The following is a 10603-nucleotide window of genomic DNA, read 5'->3' as shown; positions in this document are numbered from 1 at the left end:
GAAGGTTGGATTTATTTGAACTTCCATCAGGAGGCAATGCAGGAGCCAGGGTGGGCAGGGGGGGACAGGGCAGGGGCCAAACTCACCTTTCCCCCTTGCACAAACCCAGAGCACCCCTGGCTCTGGAGCACAGGAAAGCTCCAGCCCAAAGGACAGAGATTTTTAGGGGAATCTCAGACAGGTGCAGCAAGGGCCAGCTCCAGCGACAGGATCTGACCATGGAAGGTGCACGGCCACTATCAGCCTCTGTGGGCCAGCCCTGGTGGCTGTGGGCTCGTGTCTCCTGGGGCCAGCAGCCCACATCCCACACCATCAGCTAGGACTGACACAGTGTTTTGGGAACGGCCTCCATCTTCACCATGTGCAGGGAGGCCACGTCCTGCTCTTGCTGCTTGAGGGCTCAGCCCTGGGGCAGGATTGGACCTTCAGAGGCTGGACATTGCCCTTCTGGCATTGCTACATCCAGACATCCTCCCTTCAATGGTCCAAGGCCAGGCAGGGAGGTGTCCAAGCCCTGGGCATTCTCCCACACACTGAAGGAAGCTGCCTTCTTCAGGCACAGCTAATATTTAGCCACAAAACACCTTCATAAATCAGTAAGAGTGCACAGAGACCAAGTGGATTAAAAAACAAACAAACAAACAAAAAGACTATTTCAATTTAATAATGGTTAATGCTGGGGTGCCCCACACCTTCCCCAGCCCAGGAAATCCCTCCCTGCATCCTGGTGGGACCCTTGCTGGCCACTGTCACCCAGTTCATCTTCCCACCCCCACATCTGGGGACTGATAGCGGCCAAGGCCATCCAAAGCTGTGTTTGTTCTGGGATTTGGGACCTGATTGCAGGAGATTGCTGGGACATCTTATCCCCCCCAGGATCCTGACTCTCCTGCTGAGTCAGGGCCCGGCCCTGGGTGAAAGGAACACAGCTGAGAGGAGAAGGGGTGTCTGAGAGGGACACAAGAGGTACAAGCTCAGCGTTCCCTGAGCCACGTGCCCCACCGATGGGGTGGGGAGGGACAGGAGGAGAAATGACCCTGCGTCCCCTCCTGTCCCTGGGCTGTGTCAGTAAGGGTAGGGCGAGACAGAGATGAGGAGGAGGAAGATGCTGGGTGCTCGCTGCCCGTCTGGGACCAGCGCCTGCACCTTGAGCCGGTGGGTGCCGGGCTCCCGCAGCGGCCGCAGGGTGGAGATGATGCCCTGGCCCTGCTCGCTGTGGAGGGCGAAGGGGCCGTCGGGGTCCTGCTCCAGCAGCCTGAAGACGGGCCGGTGGCGCAGGGAGGTGGCCGGGGTGAGGTGCACCACGTCCCGGCGGGCAGCGATGCCGAGGGGCAGGGGGAGCAGCTGGTACTGCAGCGTGGGGGGGCCGGCCGGGCTGCAGAACGGGGGGCAGCGACCCACGCACAGCCTGCGTGAGAGATGGGCAGTGTGGGGTGTGGCAGGTGCTGGAGAGTGGACAGGACATGCGGGGTCGTGGTGAGATGGGGACAGCGGGATGGGCACTGCCACAGCACGACTCACCCCGGGCTGGAGCCCCTGCGGTACCCAGCTGGGCATGGCACGTCCAGGCACTGGGCACCTCCACGTGTGTTGAAGCACATCTGGCTGGAGCCACACTGGATTGTGCCCTCCGTGCACTCGTCCACATCTGCAGGGACGGAGGGGACAGGTCTGAGGTGCTGGAGTGGCTGAGATGGGGGATCAATCCCTGGCTCCCCCACCCTCCCACATCTGCCTGGACACTGAGGCAGTGAGACATGAGCACTCAGACTGTGGAGAGCTGAGGCTGGGAACAACCATCCTGAGAAAGGAGAAAGACTTGCAGCCCCAAAAAGATGACACCCAGGGCACCATGGGGACGGGGTACCCCCCTGGCACCCTGCACTGACCGTGGCAGGTTTTCCCGTTGGACAGCAGCCGGTAGCCAGTGGGGCAGAGGCAGTGATAGCTGCCTGGGCTGTTCCTGCACTCGTGCTGGCACTGGTTCAGGGTCTGACACTCATCAAGATCTGTGGGATGAGAGGGGTGAAGGCAAGAGGGGAGGATCAGTCCCCTCTGGTGCCACTGCCTTGGGCCAGCCTGGCTCTCACCTCCCCTTCTCAGCACAGCAAAGACCACAGGGCTCAGACAAAGTGGTGGACAGGACAGCAAGAAGGACACGAGGTACCTTTTGGGGACAAAGTAGTTTCTGAATTCCCTTCAACACCCTTCCCCAAGCACGCTCACCAGTGCAGGTGCCATTCCTCCTGATGTAGCCCGTGGGGCAGGGGGGGGCCCGGGCACCCCTCCCTGCATCCTTGGCCACTCGGCGCAGGGCGAGCTGCGTGTAGAAGGATCGTCCCCGTGGGCGGCTGCTCGGCCCCTGCCGGCGCAGGGGAGTGTCCCGGGGCACGCTGCTCGCTGTGTCCCCTCCCTCCATCCCCGCTGTGCCACACCGTCCGCCCGGCAGAACGGTCTTGCCAGCAGGGCACAGGCACTCGTAGGAGCCCCGCAGGTTGCGGCACTCGAAGACACACGGTGGGGGAAAATTAAGGCACTCGTTGACATCTGGGGGAGGAAAGAGTGGAGAGCTGCAGCTGGATGGGGGAACTGAGGCTGGCACAGGGCAGGGGGGTGACCATGGGTGTCACCATGGGCCCTGAGAGCCCAGCTCGTACCCAGGCATGGCCAGCCCGTGCCCAGCGTGCGGTAGCCGGGGGGGCAGGAGCAGCTGTAGGAGCCGGCGGAGTTCTGGCAGATCTGGTTGTAGCGGCAGGCATGGGAGCCCTCGGTGCATTCATCAACATCTGGGGAGAGAGCACAGCGTTGGGGGGACAAGGAAGTGGCACCAGCTGCCCCTTGCCATCCTCATGTCCCCTCAGGAAGGGTCCGTACCCATGCAGTACAGCTGCCCAGGGTCTGGGATGAATCCCAGTGGGCACTGGTCTCTGTCAGCCCCTGTGAATTGAGCAGAGAGAATGTGACATGTCACTGCAGGGACATGGCCTTTGCACCCTCACAGACACCCAGAACCGACAACAGACCTCCATCTCCATGCTGGGGACTCCCCTGGTTACCTGCATCAAGCGAGGCACGGAGCTGGAAGCGGAGCTCCTGTTTGGCTGGGTCATAGGAGGCTGTGATGGCTCTGGCCCTGAGCTGCTGCACCCGGGGGGGCTGTGGCCCCACGGGAGGGTCGAACACGATGGTGTGATTGCAGTGGGCACGGATGAGGTGCCCGTCCCGCAGGAAGCTCTGCACCGATCCCCCGGAAAGCCGCCCCGCGCCCGTGCGCACGTAGCGCTCGCTGAAGTCCTGGGGAGAGGCAGGGAGCGGGGTCAGGCCATGGACCAGCATGGGAGCCGTGGTTCCCACGGGGATAGCGGGCAGTGCCAGCACCTGCAGCACGGCATCGCCAAAGCCCTCCGGCACGGAGCCGCTGATGACGCTGTCCAGCCGCAGAGCGCCAGCGCCACCCGCGCCCCGGGCGAGGTGCGTGACCCGCAGGAGCTCCCCTGCCAGAGGGAACGGTGATCAGCACCCCACGGCACCCCCACACACAGCTGCACTCCTGGGTGAGGGGTGGTGCAGGGGGGAGGACCCCTCACCCGTGGCAAAGCGCAGCAGTGACTCGTGCTGGAAGGTGCCCTGCGTGAGCAGGAAGCCGTTCTGGGCTGCCCCGCTGGCGTGCGCCAAGGACCAGTAAATGGGGGCGATGATGGTCACCAGCACCCGCATCAGCGGCCCTGGAATGGGGGAGAAAGGGTGTCACCATGAAGCCAGCACCCTCCTGTGGGGCACCCAGGCTGTCCCATCCCTCCTCGCCCACAGTGGAAGGTTTGGGGGAAAAAAGGTTTGCTTTCTGGGAAAAAAAAATAAAAACCTTTCCCTCAAGATTTACATCTGACAAAGGTCAAAACTCTCACAGGGGTGAGGGTAGAAATGTCCACACACCTATGGCAGGTGGAATGCTCCCAATGCTGCTCCGGAGGGCGGCAGTGCTGGACTGGGAGTCACCCAGCACGCTGGCATCGAGGCTGGAGACACCGAGCTCGTGGCCATTGATGACACCGACCAGGCTGCCCCGCACCTGGTGCAGCTCCCCTGGGGCAAACGGGATGGGGTCAGGCAGCAACACTGGGACTGCACTCCCTTGCCTGACTCCCCTCTCGCTGATTTGCATGTCAAAAAAAATCTTGTTTTCTGGAGGTGAAAGCAGCCAGAGCAAGGCGGGCAGTGTCCCTGCCTGGCTGCAGCAGTCCCCAGGGACCCCATGGCTCCAGGCCATGTTGATGAGGGATGTTGTGAGTGTGGCCCTGTGCCTCATCACACCAACAGGCACTGACACCCTCAAACCCTGCTCTGTATCAACCTCAAGGTCCTGGCATAGCCCCAAGCTTTTATTTGCTTCTCCAGCGTGCCTGGCAGCAAAATGCCACCAGCCACACAAGGGCACAAAGGGCACCTGGCACTTCCTCCTGCCTGGCTCTCTGCTCCCGAGGGGCAGCAGGAAAGGATGTGTCTGTGCATTCAGCAGAGCCCCTGGGAGAGGGGAATTTAATCACAGGCAACTAAGGCAGGAAGGCTGAGGAGAGGCAAGTGAGGGCTGGGACAAGGCCTGCTTGGGCTCAGGCCTCCAGCTGAGCAGGGCAGGAGAGGAGAGGACAAAGCAGAGTATGAACCACAGGGGGTAGAACAAGCAAGGCAATGTCACTCCACACCACCACGCTGGAGGTCTCACCATGGGTGGAACAGCCCTGCAGGCAGCCCCAGCCCCCGGGGCCAGGGCAGACACCCACCTTGGACACGCAGGGAGCTGTGTGCCAGGGCAGACACCCACCTTGGACACGCAGGGAGCTGTGTGCCAGGGCAGACACCCACCTTGGACACGCAGGGAGCTGTGGGCAGCAGCAGAGCCCAGGGCATTGCGGGCGAGGCAGGAGTAGCTGCCGGCGTCATGGTGGGTGACAGATGGCAGGAACAGGGTGGCATTGGGCAGGACACGAGCGTGGGGACCCTCGGGCAGTGGCTCCCTGTCCCGCTGCCACTCCACGGAGGGGGTGGGCTCCCCTGACACCACACAGTGCAGCAGCACCTGCTGTCCAGCATGGACCCTCAGCTCTGCTGGTGTCACTGTCACCACAGGGGCACCTGGGCAGGGAAAGGGATGCAGGTAGTGATGCAGCATGGATCAGGGGGAGTTGGAGGGGCTGGGAGGTGACATGGTTTGCAGTCCCTTAAAAGAAGGGTGCAGAGGGGCCAGCACTCACTCTGCAGAACGAGGGTGACAACTTTTGCTGCTGTGCCCGCGTCATTCTCCGCCACGCACCGGTACTGCCCCGCATCGGTGCTCTAGCAGGACAACAGCATCAGCACAGCGTTTTGCTTTGCCAGGAAAGCACCCTGAAATGAGCCAGCACCCCCCCAGGCCCTGCTCACCCCCACAGCACGGATGGCCAGGGAGCCATTCTGCAGCTGCTGCAGGCGCCCCTGGGCCACCACCGGCTCCCCGTCCTTGCTCCAGCGGATGAGGGGCTCAGGGTGACCCTGGGCATGGCAGTCGAGGAGGGCATCCCCTCCGGAGTGCTCCACCTGGTAGGTGCTGGCGTCCCCCTGTATGACGGGTGCCTCTGCGAAAGGGAAAAGGGTGGCAGAGAAGGGGGGCCGGCCGGGCACCCCGGTTTCCCTGGCAGCACCTACCTCTGACAGAGACGAAGACAGTGGCCCTGATGGCCCCGGCGCTGTTCTCGGCGTGGCACACGTAGGTGCCGCTGTCCGTGGCGGTGGCTGCCTCCCGCCGCAGGATGCTCCGCCCGCCGTGCCCCACCGCGCCATCTGCGGGGTGCAAACCCCCAAAAAAGGGTGGTTGGCATCAGCTGGCTACAACCCGGCACGGCCAGACCTGCTGACACCCCGGGGACCCTGAAAGGTGGGACAAGGGTGGCAGCAGGATGGCATTGTCCCCCAGTTCAGCATCCTCTGGCCCTGCCCAGGTACCGGTGATGAGCTGCCCGTTGGCCATCCAGGAGACGCGGGGCTGGGGGCTGCCCGCTGCGGCACACAGCAGCTCCAGCCTCTCGCCCCGGCTCAGGGTGATGTCTGTGGGCAGCTGGGTGAAGGTGGGCAGGGTGTGGATGGAGAGGGAGAGCCGGCGAACGGCCCTCCCTGCGGAGTTCACCGCGGTGCAGGAGTAGCTCCCAGCATCCCCTTCCTGTATGAGGATGAGAGGGAGTCATCTTGAGTCCGGGCTCCAGCTGCAGCCCTGGCTCGCTGAGCTACAGCTCTGCTGGTTCCTGTGCACCTAAAAAGTCACGGTTTGGACAGAGCCGCTTTTCCCAGCCCACATTAGCATCCTCACACTGCCCCAACCCTCTAGCCTGAGGCACCGGACTGCACCGGGCTCTCCCTCTGCCAGATGGACCCACAATCAGCCAAAAGCCCTTCAGCAGCAGCAGACGCTTGTTCCTCATCACTCCAACCTCTCAGCGGCCCTAGGGGACGGTGCTCACCTGGACATCCCGGAGCAGCAGCTCCCCGGAGGGCAGGACCGTGGCCTTCCCGCCCGGCAGCAGCGCTCCCTCCCGGCTCCAGGACACGCGGGGCTCGGGCACACCGCGGGCGGCACAGGGCAGCAGCACCTCCAGCCCCTCCGGGACCACCAGCTCCAGCGGGCCAGCAGCAATGATGGGGGGCACTGGGTGGGGCAGAAAAGCAGGGACTTGCTCACAGCTCGGCAGCCACGTTTTGCTGAGAGGCGCTGGGGAGGGGCTGAGCAGAGGGGGGAGCACCGGGGCTCTGATCGCTGCTGTACCTTGCACAACGAGCCTGGTCCTCCCCGCAGCGGTGCCCGAGGGGTTGCGGGCCATGCACAGGTAGGTGCCTGCGTCCTCCGGGGCTGCTCGGAGGAGGCGGAGCTGCCCACTGGGGAGCACCTTTAGCCCAGAGCCTGGCAGAAACGAAGGACAGGATGGGGCAGCACAGCTGAGCCAAGGCACAGATGGATGATGTGCAGGGACTGCTTCCCCCACAGAGGTGCCTCTTCCCATGGAACGGCTCCAGCGGCCACCACACCCACCCAGGACAGCAGCCAGCAGCCAGCAGGATCCATGCACAGTGACACCCCACACCTTGCTGGGGTGCCTACAAACCCCTGGCACCTAAATCTCCCCCTAGGCAAAGGCTGGCAGGTGATGTGGGCTCTGCCAGCCCCCAGCTCACTCCTGCTCACCTCCAGCAATGCCAACACCATCCTTTTGCCAGGTGACCTCCGGCCGGGGGACGCCTGTGGCCTCACAGGACAGCACCACGCTGCTGTTCACCATCACCATCACCATGCCAGGCAGGGGCTTCAAGGCAGGAGGCTCTGTGAAGGCAGGGAAGTGTTTCCCTGGGAAGAGGGCGCAGGAGCCGCAGCAGCAGGACCCCGGAGCTGTTTTTACCCTGCACTGTGAGCCAGAGGTGTTTGCGGGCTGTGCCCGCGGCGCTCCGAGCCGTGCAGGTGTAGCGGCCGGAGTGTGCAGGCAGCGCCTGCCGGATCTCCAGGGCTCCTGCAAAACAGCAGGCAGAGGGGAGGCGGCGGCAGGGCTGGCAGGGACCCCTGTCCCCGCGGGGCTGTGCTGTACCTCTGGGCAGGACGCGGTAGCCCCCTCCTCTGCTGCCCAGCTGAGCCCCCCCCTTGCTCCAGGACACCGTGGGGGGGGGCACGCCCGAGGCGTAGCAGGTGAGGACTGCAGGGGACAGCCGGGTGACAACTACATCCGTGAGACCATCAGCGATGGTGGGGGGCACTGGAGAAAGGAGGGAGGGAGGTGAGCAGGGCTGTATGGTAAATGTTGAAGAGGATTCTGTCCCTGCTCATATGGGCATGAGTATTTCTCTTCCCCTCTTGTCCACCCCCAAGTCCAGCTCTTGAGTGGGCACCCAACCCTGTGTGGGGCTGGAGCACACCCACGTCACAGCCGAGGTGGTGACAGACCCTGGGAAAGTCACTCTCAGCAAGACCCCCAGCCCCAGAAGCTCACCATGGACAGACACCAGGAAGGTCTTTCGTGCCTCTCCAGCAGCGTTGGTGGCAATGCACTCAAACCTCCCCTCGTCCCGGGGAGCAGGGCTGGAGATGAGCAGTGACCCCAAGGACTGCAAACTGTGTGGGCAGAGCACACATCAGGATCACCCCTGTGCCCCAGGGAGCAGCAGGAGGGGCAAACCCCACCCTTCAGGGGAACCCCTTGGTGTACAGGTACCTGTAGGTGCCAGGTGGGAGGTGCAGGTTCAGGGGACGGCCATCCTTCTCCCACCTGATGTGGGGCTCGGGGGACCCCCAGGCGTCACAGCCCAGCGTGGCTGGCTGCTGAGCCAGCAGGGTGAGGTTGGAGGGCCCAGGTGTGATGGCAGGAGGGACTGTGGAAGGGCATGGCAGCCATGAGCAGAGGACAGCAGCACAGCATTGCACTGGTGAGGGCAGCCCAGCAGCGCTGGGTTGCAGGAGGGTGAGCCCAGGAGGGATTCATCTGACTCTCCTGCTTACCCAGGACGTGGAGGTCCAGGCCTCGCCAGTCAGAGCCAGCAGGGCTGGATGCCATGCAGAGGTAATGGCCCAAATCCTGGGCCTGGACAGGGTCAATTTGCAGGGAGCCACCTGGCAGGAGCTGCAGCCTGAGGAGGGAGAGCAGGTAAACCCTGTGGGGGCTCTGCGTGGCCAGGCTGCATCACACAGGAAGCAGGGGTTGGGAAGGTGACAGCGCCATGGCAGCCACATGCAGCTCCTTCCCTAAGCTGCTGTGGGGACAGAGCACAGCAATTCACAGGGTGACTGGCACACTAATCACATATTGCTGTGCAGGGTGGCACGATCCGAGTGCAGCTCTTGGTGCCACCAACCCGCAGAGCCTCCTACCTGTCACTCCCGGGCAGGGGCAGGAGCTGGCCGTCCTTGCGCCACGTCACCCGGGGCACGGGCCACCCCTGTGCCCGGCACGGCAGCACGGCCGAGGTGTTCAGCAGCACCTTCACCTCCTGGGGGCCCGCCTGGATCTCCGGGGCCACTGCAGCAGCACCCAGAGACAGCACCGAGGGTGTGGGATGAGGCTCGGGGAGGGAGGGCGCCAGCCCAGAGCAGCACTGAGGGCTGGGGGTACTCCAGCCCTGCCATCCCATCACCCGACCATAAGACACCCAAAACACCCCACATTCTGGATTTGAGCGGGAAGGAGCCGGCACTCGAGCAGGGCAGGGCAGGGCAGCACTCACCGTGAACCCGCACCCGGACGCGCGGGCCGGTGTCCCCGGTGTCCCCGGGGGCGCTGGTGGCCCTGCAGCTGTACTCGCCACCGTCCTCCGCAGCCACCGCCAGGACCTGCAGGAAACGGCCCTGGGCCAGCACCTGCCTGCGGGCATCCTCCTAAAACCCCGGGAGCCCCGTCAGCAGCCACCCAGCATCACCCCCAGGCCCTGACCGTGAGCGTCCCTGGTCCCGTCACAGGTACCTGCAGCTGGGAGCCCTCCCGGTGCCACTCGATGCTGGGGTGCGGCTCAGCACCCTCTGGGCACTCCAGGAGGAGCTGCCCCCCTGGCACAGCCGTGATGATGGGGATCTCCCGGGCGCTGGCAGTGCTGGGGGGTGCTGTGAGACATGGGCCAGGGGGGTCAGGGTGTGCTGGACACCCCCATCCCTGTCCCCATAAGTCATGCATAGGCCCCCACTCTGCAGAACCAGCACTGTGCTCCAGATCCCTCTTTTGGAGCCCACACCAATCCCAAAAAAGAAGGTTCTGTCTCTTTGGTCCCCCAAGGCTTGGACCATCCTGTAGCCCCCCCTGCTAGCCCTCTCCTCGCTGCACTGCTGGGATCACACTACCTTGGATGCTGACATGGAAGCTCCTGCTGTCCTCCCCTGCAGGGCTAGTGGCCAGGCAGGTGTACAAGCCAGCATCAGCCACCTGCACAGCCAGGAGAGGGAAAAATTGAGGCACAAAACCAAAACCCAGGCAGGGATAAAAAAGTGGAACTCCTACCTCAGCGCTGTCAATGTGGAGGGTGCTCTCATTCCCTGACACGAGTGAGGGCCCTGCCAGCAGCTGTCCATCCTTCTCCCAGGTGACACTGGGCATGGGGACACCTGTCACCACACACCTCAGCCCTAGAGGGGTGCCCACAGCGATGGATATCTCAGTGGGATGGGGCCCAGCCTCGACACGGGGTGGCTCTGCAAAGCACACAGCAAGGGAGGAGGGCTCATCCCTCATTGCTCCCAAAAAATTGGCTCAGCTGCCCGTCCCAAATTCCAGAGGGATGACACGCACCCATCACCACGAGGTGGAAGGCTTTGCTGACCTCTCCCACTTCATTCACCACCAGGCACGAATAGATGCCTGCATCAGCTGGTGCCACAGCCACCAGGCTCAGCTGTGGGCTGCCAGGCACCCGGGCACCCTGCTGCCCCAGGGGCTCTCCGTCCTTCAGCCAGGTCACTGATGGTGCTGGGGACCCGGTGGCTTTGCAGGTGAAAGTGACATCGGAGCCCTCGGCCACCACCTGCTCCTCACTGCTCTCGGGGCTCTCCAGGACCGGGGGCACTGGGGAGAAAAGTCAGGTCCCCAGACAGCGGGACTGGCTTTGGCCACTC

The 10603-nt window shown here is 63.7% G+C and overlaps 1 protein-coding gene across 1 annotated transcript in view; it reads right to left on the bottom strand.

Moving 5' to 3' along the window:
- Positions 1-646: 646 nt before the first annotated feature.
- HMCN2 (hemicentin 2) overlaps positions 647-10603 on the bottom strand; it is a 33088-nt gene continuing 23131 nt past the window's right edge. Inside the window, exons 51-79 of the mRNA XM_041475140.1 lie at positions 10281-10553; positions 9993-10183; positions 9836-9917; positions 9465-9601; positions 9229-9379; positions 8876-9023; positions 8507-8634; positions 8223-8379; positions 8001-8122; positions 7602-7766; positions 7419-7526; positions 7208-7342; positions 6791-6925; positions 6489-6673; positions 5977-6190; positions 5680-5814; positions 5419-5609; positions 5250-5331; positions 4861-5130; positions 3934-4083; positions 3588-3725; positions 3379-3494; positions 3057-3294; positions 2875-2937; positions 2658-2786; positions 2227-2547; positions 1890-2009; positions 1522-1648; positions 647-1408 (exon numbers count right to left, since the gene is read on the bottom strand). Coding sequence (XP_041331074.1) covers positions 1066-1408; positions 1522-1648; positions 1890-2009; positions 2227-2547; positions 2658-2786; positions 2875-2937; positions 3057-3294; positions 3379-3494; positions 3588-3725; positions 3934-4083; positions 4861-5130; positions 5250-5331; positions 5419-5609; positions 5680-5814; positions 5977-6190; positions 6489-6673; positions 6791-6925; positions 7208-7342; positions 7419-7526; positions 7602-7766; positions 8001-8122; positions 8223-8379; positions 8507-8634; positions 8876-9023; positions 9229-9379; positions 9465-9601; positions 9836-9917; positions 9993-10183; positions 10281-10553 — 4754 coding nt within the window. The 3' untranslated portion in view covers positions 647-1065. The remainder of the gene's footprint in view (positions 1409-1521; positions 1649-1889; positions 2010-2226; positions 2548-2657; positions 2787-2874; positions 2938-3056; positions 3295-3378; positions 3495-3587; positions 3726-3933; positions 4084-4860; positions 5131-5249; positions 5332-5418; positions 5610-5679; positions 5815-5976; positions 6191-6488; positions 6674-6790; positions 6926-7207; positions 7343-7418; positions 7527-7601; positions 7767-8000; positions 8123-8222; positions 8380-8506; positions 8635-8875; positions 9024-9228; positions 9380-9464; positions 9602-9835; positions 9918-9992; positions 10184-10280; positions 10554-10603) is intronic.

This window comes from Pyrgilauda ruficollis, unplaced genomic scaffold, assembly GCF_017590135.1.
Source record: "Pyrgilauda ruficollis isolate IOZ18807 unplaced genomic scaffold, ASM1759013v1 scaffold34, whole genome shotgun sequence".
Taxonomy (NCBI): Eukaryota; Metazoa; Chordata; class Aves; order Passeriformes; family Passeridae; genus Pyrgilauda; species Pyrgilauda ruficollis.
The sequence above is the reverse complement of the archived record's forward strand: the minus strand, read 5'-3'. Positions and strand labels throughout refer to the sequence as shown.